Raw genomic sequence first — 22005 nt, forward strand, 5'->3', positions numbered from 1 at the left:
TATGATTAAGCAATCGTGTTACTGTGGCCCAAACTTACCACTTATCAGGTGAGGCAGAATAAGTGGTTGTTGTGTGCACTTAATAAGTTCCACCTCTAAGGTAAATAATTTGTTTTAAAACTTTGAAGTGTGACTGTCAGCAGAGTTTGACTTAAGCGTGCACTTCGATCATCCTGTGTGTGTTTAGGCTTTAGTAATTCAGCTGTTTGTGGTCAAACTAGTGCATGCCAAAAGATAGTTGTTTAGTTTTAAAACACCTTTTCCTGGAGAATGACAGGGCTGGAATGCATTAGCTTGTTCTAACATTTTACAGGACAGCAAAGCAAAGAAAGCTAAGAACAAAGATAAGAAAAGCCCTGAAGCAGACAAAAGAAAGAAGCCGAAAAAAGAAGAGGAGCAGAAATGGAAATGGTAACTATATGTTGATGATGTAGGCTACCCTCAGCACGTGCTCTATCACTGTTACCTCCCATGCTGACTGAGTAAGCACATCTGCCTTTTTTTTTTGGTTGATTCATGAGGATTTGTTCTGAATAATTGGCTTGCTTTCTTGTAAACTCTAAATGAACTTCTCGTTCAGTATGTGCATCCTCTGAAATAGAAGTGAAAATCCCTTTTTTCCTGTACCAGTGATGAGAAACATTTCCCTCTGTAGCATGTAGAGACTACCCATAAAACTCGCTACTGGTATTCTTGTGCTTAGAACCTGGCCTTTACTTACACCCTTCAAAGCAATGTGAAAGTCTGTGAGCTCGAGCTACCAGCAGGAATATATAAAGGTGTGTGGTTGTATTAACTGGTACACACAGCTATATTCTAGCAGGTGTTCTGTGTTACATAAAGGGTGCAATGTGAGCGAGTACCCACTTCACTCTTCTAGTTGGATGTCAGCTGTGCACCTCTTCAAGCTGCTTCTGCCTCAGGCATGAGAGTAAAGGCTGCTCAAGTGAGTGGTGAAGCTCAGGCTGTTTGGAAAATAAGTTTTGAAAACAAGTTTTAAATGGAAAGCACTTCCTTGCTTATGATCCTGAAGTAAAAAAAATCATTGAGTAACTAAAATTGAATTATCAAAGACACTTAACATTTTCAGAGCCTTTTTTCTGAACTTCGTGGTTCATGTGCAAGGCAGGCCTGTGTTGTGTTGGTACAGTTCTGTGTAAGAAACTTGCTGGATTATCTTAACTATTTGCAGTAATGTAACCTATTGTTATGGCTAGATTTGAGAAGGTAATACTGGTGTGTTTTGAAGTTTGGACCTTAGAACCTCTCTCAGTTTAATGCATATGTGGTTTTGAAAAGTGTATGTGTTTTCTGCTCTCCTGTAGTCTCCTGTAATGTGTTTTTATGACCTTTTTGGGAAGATGTTTCCATCAGTGTTTTCTTTTCTCAGGTCACATGGCTGTTCTCTTATTTTTCTAGTAGATCTGTAGTGTCAGGGAGCATCTTGCAGTCTCAAATCCTTTCAGGCTCAGTCTTTTATACCCTTTATTGTCACTGTTATTGATCCACCTTAAAAAAAAAAAAAAAAGCCTTCTGCAGCATTTATAGTCTTTGCATATTTCTTTGATTTCCACAGCTTCTTCAAATAGAACATCATCACTTGAGTATCTTTCATACCTGTGTTCTCTCCCAGAAATTTGGTTTTTAGGCCTTTCCCAATAGCTGTCATGATTTTTTTTTTTTCTTTTGAGTCATTCACTTTTCTTGGCTTCTCTGACAGCCTCTTTGTAATGTGCTTTGACATGAACAAACTGCAGGGACTTGAACGAATAGGAAGCCACAGAAAGTCTCTTTAAGCATTGTGATCTTTGTCTTTTTGGCTTTGTCTCAGCTGTCCTTGCTGGTTCTGTCTAACTTTGCTATATTGTTAAGCACAGCTCCCTCTTACTGTAGCCTGTATCCTTCAACACCAAATCTTTACTGGAAAGCCATATGCTTCTCCCCTCATCTGCTTCAGCAGCACAATCCCAGGTAGCTGCATTAAGCTCTGCAATTTGTGCTTGCTGCTGAAGGGAAAATTGCCTTTGAAAGCATGTTTTACAAAATCTGGCAGTAGGTGACTGCGTTCTTCTGCTGATGGTTCCTGTCATCCATCTGCAGCTTTGTATAGCATGGCTTTGCTGGACAGGGTTTCATCTGCACTTTGATTGTGTCTCTTAAGGACATCTTATGTTCCATCTGAGTCAGTTTTCTGAAAATTTGCTTTCTTTTCTTGGCTGATTCCTGAAGTGCTTTCTGCCTTGACTGTTTCCATCCTCACTCACGTGGATGCTTGGTGCTAGACATCCCCAAGACGCTGGCATTGTGCATCACAGGTGGAGATCTTTTTCAGAGATCATTTTCACACCCTTGTCAGTGTGAAGAATATGATCTAGGATTATAGCTTACAAGCATTCCTTCCACCTTGTGTTACAATAAATTAATTACTGTGAAATAACTTATCCCTGAGGTATATTGTGTTTTTTTTAATAAGAATCTTCCTTATTTGCATTCCAAGTAAAAAACCCTCCTTAACTCTGTCTTCCTGATCTTCCTTTGCAATCTTTGGATTTTGGATTATGGAATCTGGGTGACCAGTTCACAGTTTGTGCTGACATTAGGAAAGTGACATTCCTCATAAATCCCATTCTCCCTGCTCCTGCTGAGACATTGCTTAAATGTTGCAATGGGACCCGGAGCTGCTGCTGCAGTTTGGCTGTGGGTTGGTGTTTTGTGGTGGTGCAGTTGCTGGTTTTTTAATCTTTTGTCTTGGTGTTTATGTGTGAGGTTTAGGAAGGTGGAAGTAGGTTTCAGAATTATTTGTGGTCTTTTGGCAGCAAACTTTATGGTAGCTGTGGGCTCAGAAACCACCCTCTGGATCTCATGTTTCCTTGTGGACCTCCCAACATAGTGTGCTTCAGCTATCTATTTAAACAATTACCTTTCTAGTACTTATTGCACGTGCATCCTTAAAAAGAAAACAGGAATAGTAGAAGAACAGAATGTTCAGGAATGACAAACCTGTTCTATAAGGTAGCAGTCACTGCACGTGATTCCCTTGCTAGTTCTTAGCAGAATAAAAATACTGTTGGAGAGAATGTTTCCCTGGCTAAGTGGAGATTGATGGTTCAAATACATTTTACTGAAAGAGCTCCTGGGTAGAAGAGCCTAGATCTATCTCTGACAAAACACTTAGATTTCCAATTTCTAATTAATTTTAAAAGCAGTCATTGGGACTGTAAATATTAGGGATCTGGACCAAATGCCAATATCAGTTTCTTATCTCCACTGAAACGTGACGTGCAGGTTGTGTACTGACAGCTGGGCCTGTGTGCTCTGCTGTTAAAGATGTCACTGTGCTTCTCAAAAGAAAAATGCAGGTCTGGTGCTTCAGTCACAGATGGCACCTAACTAATTGTAGTAAAGTGCCATCCCATACGATTGTTGTTCTTCCTGAACTATTGGCATACAGGCACCACTGGAGCATTTCTGAGCATTTTCTAGCAGAAGCTCTTTTCTCTGGACAAGGCCCATCTTCTGTGCAGTGGCCATTATCTCTCTTCAGGAATGAAGTATTTAATTGTGCATCACTTTTCCGGAGATACGTGTGCTGAGAAGGAAACTACTCCATAGGGCTGACATAAGAGGGAAGCTTAAACGTATTTTATTGTCGTTGGCTGCTCAACAGAGTTGTCTGTGCAATTCAAAGACTGAATACTGTGACAGATTAATGGTCTTCCAGTTGATGAATCACTAAGGTAAAATAGCCTGTCTCAGCAGGGAGTCCTGTGCTGGCGGTATGTAACAGTAATGTCCTAGTAATCATGAAAGAAGTGAGAGGGGAGGGAGCGTGGAGTCAGTGTGGGCAGTGGGTACTGGGAGCTGGGGGAGGAAGCAGGCCTGGTGTGACTCTGTAAATGAATTGCTGGCTCTGTGAGTTTGTTCAGCTGGAACCTGGGATTGGCGGCGCCTGCCTCGCTGTGTTGTGTTGCCTAATGCATCATTTACAAAACGTTTTTATAGAGGTGCTCTAAGGCAAGCTTCTTATCTTCTTTGCTACTCTGCTTTTCTTCAAGAACACTTTCTCATACCCCAAAAATTGGAATGAATTTAAAAAGACAAAGCAGGTTTTCTTCTTTCTTGTCCAAGCAGGTTTGCTCTCATTTAGGTTGTAAATGAACATCTGTTTCTTTATCTCTGCCCTTAATGGGACACTTGCCCACATCTGAAAGCAGCTGCATAATATACCACAATTGTTTGGCTTTGCTGAGCAGGCATTCTGGACCTGATGTTAGATCACAGCTGACTCTAATTTGGCATGATCCTCACTGCTTTGCAGGACTGAATTCTTCATTTTCTAGAGTTCTAAGCTTTTTCATCTGTGTGCTTTTGTGAAAAGAGCAGCAAGTGGGAGGTGAGGACAGAGCATCAGATACCTGTGACCAAATGTGTTCTGTTTGTTTTGTTTTTGTCTTTTGAAAAAGTGTAAATATCTGTGCTTGGTTGGTGTCATTACTTTATGAATTTCTGTTTCTTACACCCACAAAGTAACAAAGCAAAGAGTAGAAACTGAATGATATTGCTGTGTATTTTTATTTTGAAGGTGGGAAGAAGAGCGCTACCCTGAAGGAATTAAATGGAAATTCCTAGAGCATAAAGGTCCTGTATTTGCTCCGCCATATGAACCACTGCCTGAAAATGTCAAGTTTTACTACGATGGTGAGTTAATCTGCACTTCCAGCAGGTTGGGAAGGAAAATGAACATTCTTGGGGCAGTCTTCTAGGGACTGAGGAGGTGAGGAGGTGACCTTGTTACAGTGATTGGCTTAGAAGAAATTCCTCAACAGCTCAGAAAAGGAAGGATCTGTAGAACTAAAGGAACAGTCTGCTGAATTCTGCTGACTTGACACAGAGATGAACTTATGCTCACTGTTAAAGTGGTAAATCTCTCAGCTTTCTTTACAATGTGAGAGGGTCTTATGCCCAATGTAGCAGTGTGTGACCAGTACAGTACATAAATGTAGCTGTTGCACCACTGATAATCTGTTTTCTTCAATGTCATTGATTGAAATTTCCATAATTTGTGTTGAAATTCACAGTCATTTGGTGACATTAACTGAGTAAGTCTACTGAATTTTGATAAAGATGATGAGAACTTTGTACAAACGTATGAGATCATCCTGGCCTCAAGGATACACCCCTCCAGTGTGTGTCATGGTCCCATTTACCAATTACTGAGAGTAGTAGAACTAAATGATGTGGGATTCTAGTGTGCTGGGATTGCTGGTTGTTGGTCTCATGTGGAAGGGATTATATGATGTGATGCCTGCTGGAGACTGGACTTGATGACCCGTGTGTTTCCTTTTAGTCCTGTGATCATGTTAAATGAAGGATCAAATTAGCCCAGGATTGAATTAAGTGGGAGGCATTTGGAAGGGTAGAAATGTAATTTTTGGTGAAGGGGACATCTGTGCATGGAACTCTTCCAGAAGCAGTGTGGTATTTTCATGTGACATGACACATTTTTAAATATTGAGGAATAGGTGGCATTCATTTGCAGCGACAACATAGTGAAATAAACAGATTTCATCCTGTAAAGATTATCTCTAAGCAAGTAGCACAATGATCAAGGATGTCTATTTTCCTACAGCTGTCTGTCTGAGGGTTTGATAAGAACTCGTTACCATGTTGGAAATATTTTTTCTCCTCTACTGAAGAATGTGTGATCTCTCCTGTCTAGAGGCGGAGAAGGGCAAATTATGCTATAATTATCCCTTTGGCACAGGCAGCAGTAAGCTTCTATCCTGCCACCTATTTCACAAAGCCTGTAGGAAATGAAGGGATTTTTGCAATCTCTGTCTTTGTCATGGTAAGAATTGATCAATAGGCAGAAAAATTAGAGGCAGAGATGCATTCTGGCAAACAAAGCAATCACATAAGTCTTCCTTGAGAAGCTAGGGGGAAAAATAAAAATCAGATGTCTGATTTACGCAGCAGCTGCTGAGGGCTGCTCCCCATGCTTACAAGGCATTGTCTAATTTCAGGATTATCCTAGGATGATTTGTAGCATCCAATAATCACACTATGGCTGGCCAGCCAGCTGCCAAGCTGCCAGTTCTCACTGGAGGAATCCATCCCTTGTCTAGCAATTGCACTGCAGCAAGACTGCTTGTTTTCATCTAACTGATGTCTGCTGGAGCTATTGGTGGTGCTTACAACACCAGCTTTGGCAAAGGAGCTTGAAATGCTAAAAGCCATCTTGTAGGACTTGGCTACATGTTTGAGTGAGTGGGTTAACTTGCTACTGCTTGTATCACAAAGGTGCCTTAAACTTGCGCTGTTCTTTCTGCAGATGGGGCAAGGTAAAAATGAAGGTGATGGCAGTGGTGTTTGTCACAGCAGTGTGATCTCTGCTGCTCCTCGTGTCCCTGGGTTGCTCTCTGGTTTTCAGGTTTTAAACTCAGTAACTAATGCTCAGGGCTCTGAAATGCATCTTTTTTTGTTTGTTTGTTTTTAAATATACATTACTGCCAGTGAGAACCTTTTCAAACTTTTATGAAAAGTGGAAATTCGGTAGAATGAAATCTATTTTAAAGTGGTAAGATAAGGATGACTGAGCCTGTACTACTCTTCAGCAATTTGGGAACAGCTTCAGTCATTTAAACCCCATAATGCGTTATTTACTCGATAGCTTCTTTCAAGCTAGACTCGCAGCCTGGAAAAAAACAGCTTCCCTTGCTGTCTCTCCCTTCCCCCATTTCCTGTTGTAGGAAAACAAATGCAGTATTTTAGGTTGCAGCTTACAAATTGGCAGAGTTTCTGTTGGTTTCATTTAATTGTGGGATATTCTTAGATCATCGGGAGGACCCTTTGCAAAGTCCTGGTTTACAAGTCTTTATAGATCTTAAGGCTTTATAGAAAACTCCTGTGCTTTATTTTTGGAGACGTAACTTTTTAAAAAAACATCAAAAGTTGTATTTTTTTTCCCAATAACTTAGAATCAACAGTGGTGCTTCTTGTATTGACTTTTGTGCAGGAAGAGTCATTACAAAATCCACAGGTGTTGACTGTCTGCCAGCCCACTGGGACTTCAAATATTCCTTGCAACTTGCTGGAGATGTGAGTTGCATGCAAAATCCTTCACAGGGATCACAGGCACCTCAGGAGTGCAATCTGGACCGAAAAGACTCGATAGGAATGTTAGATCCACAGCTTCGATACTGCAGCAGCCTCTTTTCCCTTGTGCCTTAGCCTTTTTCCTTGCAGCAATTTCAGTTTGCACTGCAGTCTCGCAGATAAGCTGAAATGTGACCTCCTTGCTCGCTGCAAATTCAGTCTGTCTTAAAAATGACTGTATTTTGAGCCTGATTTGGGGAGACAGGAACACGTTCCCACGGTAAAGGACTCAGATTATTAGCAGAATCCAGATACGTTTCCCTGCAATAAAGAGGAATTAAATATTTGACATCACTTTTCAGCCTATGCGTGGTGTGTGTATATACATATATATATAGGAAAAGCTCTTCCTGGCTAGAAATAGCTAAAGGCTAGAAGGGGAGTTCCAGAGCATGTCTGTCTGTGGGTTGAAGAGGAATACAGAGACTGTATTTCCCATATGTCCAAGTGCCAGAATATGAATATTAATAACATTCCTTGCCTTTTTCACTTCAAACAGCAGTATCTCCTCAGGAGCGTACGCACCACCAGGCTGCCACAGCAGAGGGTTTCCTGCAGGAGGCCTTTTCCCCTTCCTGCCCTGCGTCTCTGGCTTGTTTCACATCAGACTCTCTTGCTTTCTTTTTTAATGCTTAAATTCCAGAGGAAACCACGTGCTTTAAAAATCTTTCTTTGTAGGTAAAGTCATGAAGCTGAGCACCAAAGCAGAAGAAGTTGCCACATTCTTTGCAAAAATGCTTGACCATGAATACACTACGAAGGAGATCTTCAGGAAAAACTTTTTTAAGGACTGGAGAAAGGTATGCATGTAATCCTGGGCTGTGATGACTGCAGGTAAGGCTGGTGTTCCCTCAGTGCTAGGCAATGGAAAGGGGCTGATGTTCCATGCACAGGAGTTTGCTGTTGGCAACTGAAAGTGCACTTTCCAGATTATCTTGTGGTTTCACCAGGAAGAGAATTTATATTTTATATATATTTCTAAACCGACAAAGTCAGACTGCTCCAAACCAAATTTGGCTGTTGCAGCTTGAAGGGCATAGCTGATCTGTCAGAACCCTTATAGAGCATTCTTTATAGCAGCAGGAAGCCCTTTCCAAAGACCTAGAAGCCAGAACTTGAAAGGTAAACCTATGGACACAGTTCTCCTAGGCAAGCTACTGGATTTTACTCTCAACACCCTGGCAGCTGTTCAGTTGAGAGCACTTTGCAAGGTGGTGCTTGCACAGATCAGACCACTGGAGGGCCAACGTTGCGTGCGCTCTATTTCTTTTTCTTTTGTCTTTGTTTGACCTTAGCTGGAGTCAGCATGTGCAAGAATTTGAGGATTCCTGAGGGATTATTGTGAGAACCTATCTATAGTCCCTGTTGAAACCATCAAGGGTAGGATAAGCTCTATTATCTCGTATGAAAATGTAAAGCACTGCTTGCTTTCTGCTAGGAAATGACCTCTGAAGAGAAGAGCACAATCACCAGCCTCAGCAAGTGTGACTTCACCCACATGAGCCAGTATTTCAAAGCTCAGACGGAAGCTAGGAAACAGATGTCCAAGGAGGAGAAACAGGTACCAGAGGGGATTCTGGAATTGTTGATGCTGACTTGTCAGCATCTTTGTGTAATTGTTTCTCTGCTCACTTTGCCAATGTTTGCTAGCTTTCAAAATATTATCTTTCATTTTAATTGTAGGAATATTTTCTCTGCAGCTCGAGTAGCACAAAGCACTTTTACACCTGAACCTTCATCCTGACTCAGAATGATATTGATAGGGCTTGATTTTGCTAAAGTAAATGATGGGAATCAGAGATGTTATGTCAGTGGTGGCCTTGGTCCATGGCCAGTAATGAGCAGTGGCTGTTCAATTAAGGATTAATTTTTATTTAAGGACATCCTTAGGTTTGTAGGGGAAAAATCAGAGATAGTGGTAGGGATGCAGCCCTGTAGTGAATAAAATATATTGAGAACAGGTCTCTTTTTAATGCAGTCTTCCAACTAAAAATGCAATTTTATTTTCAGTAGCATAGCTACAGCAGCTTGTAAAGAGAAAAATAGTGTTTTTCTTGTTTTATTTTGAATGACTGAGACATACTACAAATAAGAGTTAGAACCTCATCTCCAGATTCTCAGCTGATCCTTTGCTACAGTAATTCTGAAGGGCCTGGTAGGTTGAAAAAGTCTGGCCTTTGGAGTCAGAGGAGTCCTGCCAAATTAAAGAGCTCATGTCATACTGCTGTTTCTGTTCAGTAAACATTGAGTGAGTCTTTCCCAGTTCCCAGCCATAGTAACTATTACTTAGAATAGAGCAGAAGTGGATTTTACTGTTTAGTTTCATAGCTGGCACATCAGTGCTGTCTGTGGGTCAGATAGTTTATTTTGGGCTGCAGTGTTTGTATTTTTCCCAGCTTTTCCTCCCATGTTATTAGAGTTCAAGCAAAGAAATATGCAATGAAATCTCAGCACATTCTTAGTTAGGAGACCATGTTCTGCCTTTGAGACCATTTGCTGACACAGGCCTGACATGCCTTCAGTAGCAGGCTGAAGACATTCCTCTGCTTGCTTTCTGATGCTGATTTCAAACACAGAGGGCTGAACGTTTTCTACATTAACAACAAAATGTAACGTCCAGTAGATATAATATGCTTATTCTGGGGAATGACTATAAATCATTGTAATGTGACTGTAATGGGTCTGTTGTACTTAGACAACCTTTGTAGCTATGTTATGTGATGACTTCTGTTGTGACAAAATAGTCACCTTCACCAGCCCAGTTCCCTCAAGTACAACTTTTAAGTGTTGTGTTTTTGTACATTGTTGCTCTTTGTCCTGCTTGCTTTGCTGCTTGTTTATTGTGAGTACTTATCTGGGCTGTCTGCTGCCCTGTGTGTGCAGCATTGGCACGTTGGGAATCTGGATTTGAGTTGGTCTTCCATGTTTCTGTAGTGCTAATATCAAAATGTTCTAAGTCTTGGAATGCAGGGACATGTGGTGCTGGGCACGCTGTTTGATTTATGCTTTTCCTCTTTCTAGAAAATCAAAGAGGAGAATGAGCGGCTATTGAAGGAATATGGTTACTGTGTGATGGACAACCACAAAGAGAGGATTGCTAACTTTAAGATTGAACCTCCAGGTCTCTTCCGAGGCCGGGGAAACCATCCCAAAATGGGCATGTTGAAGAGACGCATCATGCCAGAAGACATCATCATTAACTGCAGCAAGTGAGCATTGGGTGTTTTGCACCTTTTGTACTTAGGATAGCTTCTTTTCTAAAACCCTGAATAGGCTGATATTTATCGTGTAGAAGTACACAGCTCCTTATCTTGGTGGGCCTTTCTTTAGTCCTGCCCTGATAAGCATCTGTTCTACTGCACTGTCAACAAATGAAAGTTCTTCCTAGGAATGTGTGTTCCACAGATAGCAGTTACTTTTATCTTTGACTTCGCTCTTTGATGCACTTGATTTCCTACTTGTGAACATCTGTAGTTACTTTGCCTTGGTTCCTCTACTTGTGCTTTCTTTGTGCGGTGGTATCCATTACTTACAGCATTTTGATGTCTAAAATATCTTGGAATAGTTTTCATTTACTAACTAATTTACTCTAATTCTGTGCAGGGATTCCAAGGTCCCTCCCCCTCCACCAGGACACAAATGGAAGGAGGTCCGGCATGATAACAAGGTTACCTGGCTAGTGTCATGGACAGAGAACATCCAAGGCTCTATCAAATACATAATGTTGAACCCTAGCTCAAGAATTAAGGTAAAAAATTAGTTGGAAAAAAAAAAAAAATTACTGGTCATGTCTCCATGATGCAAATATAGCTGTTGGCTAGAAGAGAAGTAAGAAGTACACATATTTCTGTTGGAAAAAAAATGGGAGAATGCAACTGCAGCACAGGACAGGAGATGAAATCTAAAACTACATCTTTTGAAAAGCGTTGTGCCATTCCTGATAGGAATCCTTTACTTTTTATTAGCTGAAAAGAAAATAATTTAGTCAAGAACAAACTTGCCCTGGTGGGTATTTCATCCTCTTTTGGCCCTAAGTCAATCCTAAAATAAAAAGTTTGGCTGTGTTTCTGGCTGAGAAGATGACAAGCTCATGACTGAAGGAAAACAAACTGTGCTGTGGGAGCAAATAACTGGACAATGGATTAGTTTCATAAAAGCCTGTTGAAAGAGAAGCAGTCTTCGATTCAGGGGTTAGAATTTAAGTTCTTCTCATGAAATCATTTTTGTAAGGGATTTTTTCCTGGGTTGGAAAGATGTGTGTCCTACAAGCATGGAGGAAATCTTTGTTCCTTGTGAATTCGTGCCCTCTTTTTGCCATGGCTTAAAGATATGATGAACAAGTGATATTGCCTTTACATTTTATGGATGCTTAATTACACAGCTGAAAGAATGTAAGTGTTATCTGAGTAAAGCAGAGGAAACCACTTATATATTGAGAAGCATGGAAGACATAATGTCTCTGTGTCTTCACAGTTGCTTCCGTACAAGCATTTAATATCCTGGAAATCTGAATTGCTTACAGCTGCCTGGCAGCACAGTTTGGAGCTGAGCTGCTTTAGCAGTGAGATCTCAGTGTTTTTGTACAGTGACACTATTTGCTCCTCATACTTGTAATGCCTTGAGAAGCAGGTTGGAGCTATTCTCTGCCTGCTTTCTGATGCTGACGACTGTATTTCAATTCTCTCAGGGTGAGAAGGACTGGCAAAAATATGAGACAGCCCGGAGGTTGAAGAAGTGCGTAGATAAAATCCGAAATCAATACAGAGAAGATTGGAAATCCAAAGAGATGAAAGTACGGCAGAGGGCTGTGGCACTGTACTTCATTGATAAAGTAAGGCTCACCCCCAGCACGCTGCTGCCCTTCTTGTCCCTTTGGGGATACCAGGACTGCTGTCTGTTCCTAAGGCAGAATTGTGCCCAGTTACTAAGGTATCCTGAGACTTCCTGGTGCTCAGGCCTCCCTCTCCTTTTCCTTTCCCATTACCTGGAAATCAAGAGCAATAAACTATTGTACTGACCATGGTTATTTCAGGCAGCATTGTTTTAGCTCAGGCAAAATTCACAGCTGGGTCCCTGAATCTCCCATTTGGATTACTGGGAGCTTTGTGGACCTTTTGTCTCCTGCTGTTTCAGTTTTTTCCTGCTGGGAATTTCTGCTACTTTGTCAACTCTTCAGCTGACCTCATAGTCATGAGGTTTCATAATTATGCTAAATTTCTCACCATAGCATAAAGAAAACTGAAGTTATATTGAATCACTTGGTGCTATTTAAAGCCTGCTCTCACAGAGCTGTTCCCTGCTACTCTATGATATTTTGACCAGCCAAATTAACAGTTCCTATTCAAAATAGTTTGATGGAACTTCTATTTGAATAATTGTGTTTTCATAGGACTATTAAAGGTTTTTCTTAAACAATTAGAAATTGGATCAGCCGGGACAGTTAAAATACATTTTTATGCAGCCAAATGTAGCCTTTAGGTTACTTAAATAACCTAAAGAAAGTATCATATATGTTGTTTGAAGTTTGTTTCTTTAGCACGCAGTGAAATGGTAGAAGATGTATAACTAAAGAACTTCTTGATTTTGTGTCAGATTGAGTTTGCATGGATCTCAGATTTCTTTAAATGTCGAACATTTTGAAATCAACATTTTTTAAAAAGAGATTTTGATAGATTGGTAGAAGATTTTTGGCTTTAGAATTATTTAAAACAAATTTCAGGAAAATATGGGGAGTTTTTGAAAATTTTCTAAGTTTTGGGTTTTTTCCACTCAAATGCATTTTCTCCTCCTTCTGCTGTGGACACTCATGATTATAGCCCCGTTATAGGCTGAAAGCTTCTAACATCTGTCCTTTACTGGGATGGTTTGAAATGCTTCCCTCTCTTGTCTTGTTATAAATGTAGCTTGCTCTGAGAGCTGGCAATGAAAAAGAAGAAGGGGAGACAGCTGACACCGTGGGCTGCTGCTCTCTGAGAGTAGAACATATCAAGCTGCATCCTGAGCTGGATGGCCAGGAATACGTGGTTGAGTTTGACTTCCTCGGAAAAGACTCCATCCGATACTACAACAAAGTCCCTGTTGAGAAGAGGGTAAGGTATCTCCTCGAACATGCACACCAACTGAACTGCAGGAAAATGTGGTCAGTGCAGTCTTATTGGCAATAATAGGGTGCTTTTTCCCTGGTCAGATACAGCTAGCCAGAAAACAAATGAGTTAATGTTCTTCCCTTCTTACTGGTAGCACCTTTAGTTGGTACCTACCAGCCAAAACTTTCTTGGGCAGTGTTTCTTCCTTTTTTTTTTTTTTTTTTGTTGTTGTCTACCAGTTTCAAATCTTGGCCTTATTCCAGAATAAATCCCCATCCAGCAGTTGGAGCTGGAGGGCACTGTCCAGAAGGATGTTGGTTATGTAGATGCAGTCAGACCTTGCATCTGGCCCACACCTCTGCAGTCAGCACAGTATGTTGGATAGCACACACACATATGGTACTCTATTAATTGTAATGACAAAGTGCAGTAAATATTGACCTCTTGGCAAAAAAAAGATGGGAGAAAAAGAACCACAGACTGGCTGGTATAGAAATCAGCATATGCTAGACTTCTTACTCCCTTGTTTAAAGAAGAGAACGCTTTTCGGTTTAAATGTACTGTTGTTGGTCTCCCTTCATGTCTCTTCTTCAGAGATTACAATGGGGAATTGATTATTGTGGAACTAGAAATCTCTCAGTGTAAGGTATCTATAGAGGAAGAATGTGTGTGTTGATGAGAAGCTGGAAACTGGGGATTTGGAGTACACAGAGCTGGGATTAGTGGTCTCTGTATAATCAAGGAGGCTTCAATTATTTTCCCATCCCAGTGAGACTTGTTTAAGATGGAATTGGATGAAGCATCTAATGCTGCAGTGTGAAGGGATGGGGTTTTGGTAGCTTTACTCTGTGGGAAATGGCTCAGAGGTCTCTCTGGCTGGAATAATTATTGAGAGAAAGGGGAGCAGGTGGTAGCTTTCAGGTCTCCTCAGTTAGGCTGCTAAGCAGAGTAAAATCAAGGCTCCTGCAATCTGGATGAAAAGGAAAAAAGAGCATTAAATGCCCAGGACTCCTGTTGCTGAGGCAGAACTTTAAACACAAGCATTGTCTTAAGAGATGGATCTTTGCCTCCTATTAGGAAGTTGGGCCCAGCATTGTCACTGTTGCCTGAAAGCAGTTTAGATGGCATCTTGGCAGAGTTACTTCCTCACATATTACTGCTGTCCAGCACTGTCCAGACCTGGTGCCTTAAGGTGTGGGTTTTCTTTTCTTACAGGTTTTTAAGAATCTTCAGCTGTTCATGGAGAATAAGCAGCCTGAGGATGACCTTTTTGACCGCCTCAATGTAAGCACCTAGTTATTTGGAAGGGAATGGTGGTAGAGGACCATAAACAGGCTCACTCTGCATTAGGCAATAACAGCTGCTCTGTTCCAAAAATGGTTTCAGTGGCAGGTTGTCTTTTTTTTTTTCCAGAGCTGGCCTCAGAGACCTGAGTGAGAGTCTCAATCTCTTGTCTGTATTGTTCACTGTGGCTGCAGGTTCCTGAAATGATGGGCTTTTACTCTGGAGAGCCTGGCTGGCTCTGACTTGAATAGGTTTTTTTCACAGTTTGGAAAAGATGACTGTGAGTTGACAGACTTTCAGAAGCCATCCCCAACACACTTGGCTCTATGGGAGCACTGTGGTGATTAAAGCACACTCCCTGGGATGGGATAAGCATGTTTCTACCTGTTGGGAACCAAAACCTCCACAGTGAAGAAAAGTTCTTTGACCATTCATGGTGCTTGATACTAGTCTAATATTTACCAGTTCTTTTTTCACTTTTCTCGTGGCTTCAGTGATGTTTTAGCAGTTGGGTATCAGGTCCAAGTATGTGAGCTGTATCATCATCATCAGTGTGTCCAGAGGTGTCAGTACCGTAGTCAATTCTAATTCTATTTTCTCCTTTCTGCTTCCTTAGACCAGTATCTTAAATAAACATCTTCAAGACCTTATGGAGGGACTGACAGCCAAGGTATTCCGTACTTACAATGCCTCCATCACGCTACAGCAGCAGCTCAAGGAGCTCACTAACCGTAAGTCCTGTCCTTGTAGTTCCCATCCTGCAGTACAGGCATGGCTTAACCTTCTATCTGCCTGCCACTCCTGGTTGCTGTTCTCCTAGTGTGGGAGTGGTTGAACAGCCCAGTGCTGGGACAGTGCAGAGCTCATCTGTGAGCACACTACAGTTTGCCTGCTAGGCTATGCCTGGCCTTTACCAAATCTCCACTTGTTACCTGTTAACTGTAAAATGCCATAGGTGACAGGCAATCTCTATAAACAGCCCTGTGGTTTTTGGCTGCTCATTCACAGACACACTGAGAACTGCTAGCTTGCACTTCAACAAGTTTACAGAGTGAACATGTTGGAGGAAACGGCCTTGAGCAGTACTCTTCTATTGAGCATGGTTGTGCTTTCTCTATCTCTTGAGAGACAAATGTTGTCTTTGTTGGTCTTGAAAGAGTTAAGGTTTGGAATGGAAAGGGTCAGGCTCTTGGCACTTTGATTAAAGTGTAGTGTTGAGACTGTCCCATCAAAGGGCATAGTCATTCCTGCAGTGATTGTGAGCTTGTAGAGTTGTTGGGCAGTGCTGATTGGGGCTGCTCAGCCCTGTAGAACACTAATTGTTCACCACTTTCTTTTGCTTTGCAGCGGATGATAACATCCCAGCGAAGATCCTTTCCTATAACCGTGCCAACAGAGCGGTTGCCATTTTGTGTAACCACCAGAGGGCTCCACCGAAGACCTTTGAGAAGTCTATGATGAACCTGCAGAGCAAGGTACCCCCCAGCCTTTGGGTTGGGGCAGGGCTCCAAGTGCTGCATCCCAGGAGTCATGTTTCCTTTCACTTGAGGTGAAATGGAAGCAGAGCCTGCTTTTCCCTGTCAGGAATTGATTGGTGCTGTATCAGGTGGGCCTGCTTGGAGAGGCAGACTCTAGAAGCACAGTGTTGTGCTGAAAGGGCCACCTTTCAGGTGTAGTACTCTTACACTTATAAAGACTACGACCAGACCCTTTATTCTGTTGCTGATCAGACACTGAGTTCTGCTGCCATCAAACTTTCAGAGCAGCAGCCTAGCTCTGATTTGTATCTTCTAAAGAACCCAGAGTGGGCATCTGCTCCAGTTGTGTGAATCCCAGGCCACTGTCAGTGCAGGCTGCGTATGTGACATGTTGTGCCTCTCTGACTTGACCTCTTCCTTTGCACATTGTTTCTGGTGGAGGTCGTGAGGTCCAAAGGAGTTAGGTCTGCTTCTGGTCTGGCTTTAGAATAACCTTCACAATCAGGACTTCTGGTTTGCACTGCAGTGACCCCTGCTTCTGTAACACCTAACATGGCTGCCTTCACCCTAGATCTTAGAGCTGGGGGGATGTTTAAGGGGATTGGCTGAAGGGGCTGCATAATGCTAAATCTCCCTGAATCCTAAATTTACCAATGGAGAACTGCTTGAAGCCTTAATACTTTTCAGCCAGAAAGATTTGGGGGCAAGAACAGATCCCTGCTGAAGGAAAAGGGATCATTCTTCCATGGTACTTTCAGAACTGGTACTGCTGGGATACATTAAAGATAGGCAAGCTGCCTAGATGGGCTGTTGGCAGGTCCCTTTGCCTGCTTTGTTGTAGCTTTATTAGAAGGCTTCCAGGAGCATTCTGCCAGCACACCACCTTGTCTTTGGCAATGACTGGAACCCTGTTTTCCAAGGGAAACTTCTCATTACAATAGGATTTGCAGCAAACTGAAAAGCTAGTGGTCTAGTTGTTCTGCAGAAGTGCACCTGAGCGCTGATAAATTCTGAACTTGGTCACAAACTCACTCCTTTGGTCATGCTGCCCAGGGGTGACTGCCACAGTTGTCTGCAGCTTGTTGACAGTGCCGCCCTCTGGTTTTGCCTCTCCTAGATCGATGCCAAGAAGGAGCAGTTAGCTGATGCCAGGAGAGAACTGAAAAGCGCCAAAGCTGATGCCAAGGTCCGGAGGGATGAGAAGTCTAAAAAGTAAGGCTGGTACTACTAGGCTGTGCAATGCTCCCAGTACCTCGAGCTCAAAATGGGTGCTTCAGCCCTCTGTTCTGTTTCCCCAGCCTGTGATCCAATTGATTTGGGAAGACTTTCTCAAGCTTTCTTATCCCCTCTTTCTTCTGTGCATGAAGAAATGGCCTTCAAGCCATCTGTGCTCTGCAGAGTAGTCACAGGGCTGCTGGGTTAAGGGAGCTCTGAAGGCAGAATCACAACATGACTATTACAGAGGGATAGGTGGGTTGGTTTTGAAGTGGGTGTAGCATCAGTGTAGTTGAGGCTGTTGCTTCCAACCCTTTAAAACAAAACTACTGCTTAGGATTTCTGTGCTGCATCTTTCAAAATGTCAGTTCTTAATTGCATGTGCTGAGTGTTTTGTGTCACCATCTGTGCTGACACAACTGCCTTTTGAGGCTGGTGGCATTGCTTACATGGAGCAGAGTCCCTTTGCCTTCCCACAACATTGCTGCCTGAAGCCCAGCAGGCCATTAGGCATTAACTATTTTTTCCTCCTTCACCCCAGGGCGGTGGAGAGCAAGAAAAAAGCAGTGCAGAGGATTGAGGAGCAGCTGATGAAGCTGGAGGTTCAGGCTACAGATAGGGAGGAGAACAAGCAGATCGCCTTGAGCACCTCCAAACTCAACTATCTGGATCCTAGGATCTCTGTTGCTTGGTAAGTGTCTGCCCTGGGCTGTGCAGAACTGCTCCTTCATATGCATGTCATCCCACAGTCTGTAGGCAAGGGCTGTGGCTGAGAGCAGTGTCCCTGTATTGCCAGGGAGGTCTGACTCTTTATGGCCTTCCCTTCCATCTTCACATGGTTTGGGGAAGTTTTCAGTGGATCTCTTGGGTCAGGTGCCACATGCCAGTCATGGCCAGCACTGTGCTGGAGGTGATGGGTCAGATTGTGCAGGGTGCAGCAATGGGAGGCTGGTCCTGCCTGGTGGCTGCGTGTCCTGTAATGGAGCTGAGCTAGGGAAGTGCTGGGGAGAGTTCTGCTGCACCACAAGGGTTTGAGAACCTGTGCTGGGCTGACACTTAACAGCATCTCTTCTTCTGCAGGTGTAAGAAGTGGGGAATTCCTATAGAGAAGATATATAACAAAACCCAGCGAGAGAAATTTGCCTGGGCTATCGACATGGCAGAGGAAGACTATGAGTTTTAACCTGTTTTTAATGAGATGAATGTTATGGGAATAAAAGGGGGAGTAGCCTGGTTTTTAGGAAGATTGATAAACTGTGAGCCTTACTTGTCCTTGGATGCTGGGGAGGGGGGAGAAAAGGGGCAAGTGAGCATGGGATAAAACAGCCAACATCTTGTAGAAAGCATAACCTGGAAATATCCTAAAGGAGCTGAGCCAGTTGTCCTATGGACAACTTATTTAAAAATGTTTCAGAGATCCAAATTCTAGCTGTCTGGTTTGTGTGGTTTTTCTCTTGAGGCAGAGCAAGTGGATGGAGGATTTGTCAACCTTCCGCCAGGCAAATTCACCATCACACTGAGAGCGTGGGAATCTTTAGCTACTGTATACAAAATCCAATTATATTGGTGCGTTTTTACAGTTAGGGTTTTGCAATAACTTCTATATTTTAATAGAAAATGGACTCCTTAACCCCTGCCCTTCCCCCGCCCCATTTCAGAATCTAACAGATCCGATTTAAGAAACCCAACGCACCTGTTACAGCTGTCACTTATAGTCATGGAAGTATCCAATATTATTTTTTTTTTTAAATTATCACTTGAAACGGTCGTGGCATTGGAACATAAATAACAAATATCCACCGCATCCGTTGGAAGCAGAGCGTGATGGGAAATGGGCCCTCCCCACTTTTGTGCGTTCTTTTTTTTTTGTTGTTTTGTTTTTAAATGTGAATTTTTATTTCTTTTAATTATTTTAAAATATTTAAACCGTTTTCTTTCCTTCTTCTTGATCTCAAAGATCACGTCGATACGGGGGTGGGGGGGGTGGGGGGCTGTGCTTTGGGATCCCAGCACAAATGAAATGGGCAGCCAGTGCCGTTCCCGTCACGCTTTGTTGTGAACGCGCTCTGTACACTTCAAGAATATTTCCTTTTAGGTTTGTCAGACTGTTTTACCTTCCCTCCCCCCCCTCCCCCCTTTTTTTCTAAGCCCCCTCTCTTTTACTTGAAAGATTTTATTGTGTAAAAAGAAGTTTCACAGGTCAAAAATTTCGAGGGAAATGAGCATCGGTCCAAAAAAGGAAAATAATCAAGATTTTAGGGCTTTTATTTTTTTTTTTCTTTTGTAATTGTGTAAAAAAATTTTAAAAAATTACAAAGCAGAATTTTAATGTGAAACCTTTTTTTGCTATAATCATTAGTTTTAGAGGCATTGTTAGCGTAGTGTGTGTGCGAAGACCATTTCCTGCAGCCTTTCCTCAACAAGTATCTTCTATTTTTATCATGAATTCCCTTTTAATCAACTGTAGGTTATTTAAAATAAATTCCTACGACTTAACTGAGTGTTGGTGTCGGTGTGTTCTTTCACCGAGGGCCCCAGCCCTGCCCCAAGGTCAGGATGCTGTGCTGGAGCGTCCTGGGAGAGGGGCTCAGCCCCCACTGCAAGACCTGGAGCTTTCCTCATCCAGACAGCCACATGAGGTGCTGAGGGATGGCAGGGGCTGGGAATGGACCCAGCAGGCCCAAATTGAGTTGTATGTTGGTTCATGGAACAGTGCAGCACGTGAAAAATCTCTATTTCTGCAGCCTGCCCCAATGAGCTTCCCATCCCACCCTGCTGAGTGCTGTGCTGGGGCGGGCTGAGCGCAATGGGGGCTGAGCCCACACCTCTCCCCTGGGGGAAACTGAGGCAGCGAGCACTAATGGGACCAGAAAGGGTGAGTTGGCTTGGAACTGGATCTGCTCTGGCAGCCCAGCTGTGCTACGGGCAGCGCAGGGAAGGCTGCAAACCCTGCTGGCTGCAGCCCCATCCCCCCTGCGGCCTCACAGGCTGCAAATTGAAAACAGGTGAGCTGGGAGGCAAAAGCAGCCTGTGTTCTTGCAGGGAACCGTTTTGCAGAGGAGGAGAAGCACCATATTCCCATGGCTTCCATCCTGGGCTACAACAGCCCCAATGCTGCTGTTCACTGGAGACTGGGAGGGGGTTCTCAGTGCTGATCCCTGCCATTGGCACACAGCAGTTCCTGGGCTCTCATGTAGGACGGATGCTGAGCTCAGATACATGGGGGTGGCTGCAGGGTTTTGCTTCCCCAGCCACGGAGCCCATCTCTGCAGTGTGCCTGCTAGAAGAGCTCACCCCACTGCTCAGGGAGCATGGATTTCTTCAAAAGAACCCAAGGAGGAGAAAGGGCTGTGCTGGGGCAGATCACTGCACAGCTGACGGATAGTGGCAGGCAGCAAACAAAAGAGCTCCTGCTCAGGCTCTCCAGTGGCACCTGCAGGGCCTTGGAGCTGGGCGATGCTCTCTGACAGCACAGCCAGATGGGTCTGGGAGCACAGCAGTCACTGCCTCTGTTTCTCCCACAGCCACATTACTGCTCAGGTTATGCCCTCAGAACAATGGTATGCCCACAGCACTTTGCTATTTGAGGAGCTCTGGGAACAGGCTGCTTCCTGCTGGTCCTCAACAGGGATGAATGGGGAGCAGCTTTCTTATGGGAGCTGGCATGAAGCTCACCTGGCTGCCTGCTGGCACCACCCTGTCCGTGTAACACAGGTGGGTCAGGTTCGTATCATTCTGTTCATCTTTTCCTGTCCCAAAAACGGGTGAGATGCTGAACTGTGAAACTTGTAGGGCTGTTCTGCATGCATGTTCGTACGTGTGTGGAGCCTGGTGGAGCACGAGGACAGAGGCAGCAGCTCTCTGCGGGGTCTGTTGAATCAGAGAATCCTATATCCCAAATTGGAAGGGATCCAAAATGATCACTGAGTCCAACTCTTGGCTCCTCACAAGAGCACCCAACAATCAGGCTGTATGTCTGAGATGGTCATCCAGAATGGTGAGCTGGTGCCAGCTCAGCAAGTGGTGCCTTCTGCAGGGTCACCCCTGAGCCAGGCAGCACTCAGCCCTGGTCCTACAGACCGTACAGACCATGGAAACATAGAACGGCCTGGGTTGAAAAGGACCACAATGATCACCTCGTTTCAACCCCGCTGCTTTGTGCAGGGTCGCCAACCACCAGACCAGGCTGCCCAGAGCCACATCCAGCAAATACGTACCTACAAACAACCACAGAGCTGCACGTGCTATATGGGAGCCTTCAGCCTCTGCCAGCAGCAAATCACTGCCCCCCGCTTGCCCCGCTGCTGGCGTCGGGAGCACCCGGCAGCCACCCGCCCCCACGCTCTGCTCCATTACACCAGAGGACATCGCGACCTGTAAGCCCCCCCGCTGACCCCTCCGCCACGCCGGGCCCGCACACCGCGCGTCGCCCTCAGCCCGGGGCAGCTGTTTGGCAGCACGCATCTGGCGGCCAGCTGAGCGCGGCTGGGGGCCCGGGCTGGGGGGCCCGGATGGTTCTGGTTCCGCCACCACCATCACCTGCTTCTCCACGGCCACCCCGAGGCGCTTCCATCCGCGCCTGGGTCCGCCTGAAGCGCGGAGCCGCACCTCGGCCCCGGGGTCGCCGGCTCCCCGCCTCCTCTCCGCTCCCCCCCGCACCGCGCGGGCCCCACGCGTGGAGGCGCCGTCCTTCGGCCGCGCTCCGCCCCTTCGCTCCTCCTCCTTCTCCTCCCGCAGCTCCCGGCCGCGGGGCGGGCGGGTCGGGGCGCGGCGGCGGTGGTGCTGCG

At 44.2% G+C, this 22005-nt stretch overlaps 1 protein-coding gene across 1 annotated transcript in view; it reads left to right on the top strand.

The window, feature by feature from the left end:
• Positions 1 to 19718, top strand: part of TOP1 (DNA topoisomerase I) — a 62417-nt gene extending 42699 nt beyond the window's left edge. The window contains exons 8-21 of the mRNA XM_031603146.2: positions 314 to 411; positions 4583 to 4698; positions 7834 to 7955; positions 8594 to 8716; positions 10177 to 10364; positions 10759 to 10903; positions 11843 to 11986; positions 13059 to 13244; positions 14457 to 14525; positions 15142 to 15256; positions 15873 to 16000; positions 17121 to 17215; positions 17760 to 17909; positions 18299 to 19718. Of these exons, the coding sequence (XP_031459006.1) occupies positions 314 to 411; positions 4583 to 4698; positions 7834 to 7955; positions 8594 to 8716; positions 10177 to 10364; positions 10759 to 10903; positions 11843 to 11986; positions 13059 to 13244; positions 14457 to 14525; positions 15142 to 15256; positions 15873 to 16000; positions 17121 to 17215; positions 17760 to 17909; positions 18299 to 18401 (1782 nt within the window). The 3' untranslated portion in view covers positions 18402 to 19718. The remainder of the gene's footprint in view (positions 1 to 313; positions 412 to 4582; positions 4699 to 7833; positions 7956 to 8593; positions 8717 to 10176; positions 10365 to 10758; positions 10904 to 11842; positions 11987 to 13058; positions 13245 to 14456; positions 14526 to 15141; positions 15257 to 15872; positions 16001 to 17120; positions 17216 to 17759; positions 17910 to 18298) is intronic.
• Positions 19719 to 22005: the final 2287 nt, after the last annotated feature.

The sequence above is a fragment of the Phasianus colchicus genome, chromosome 17 (assembly GCF_987193195.1).
Source record: "Phasianus colchicus chromosome 17, bPhaCol1.hap1.1, whole genome shotgun sequence".
Classification (NCBI taxonomy): Eukaryota; Metazoa; Chordata; class Aves; order Galliformes; family Phasianidae; genus Phasianus; species Phasianus colchicus.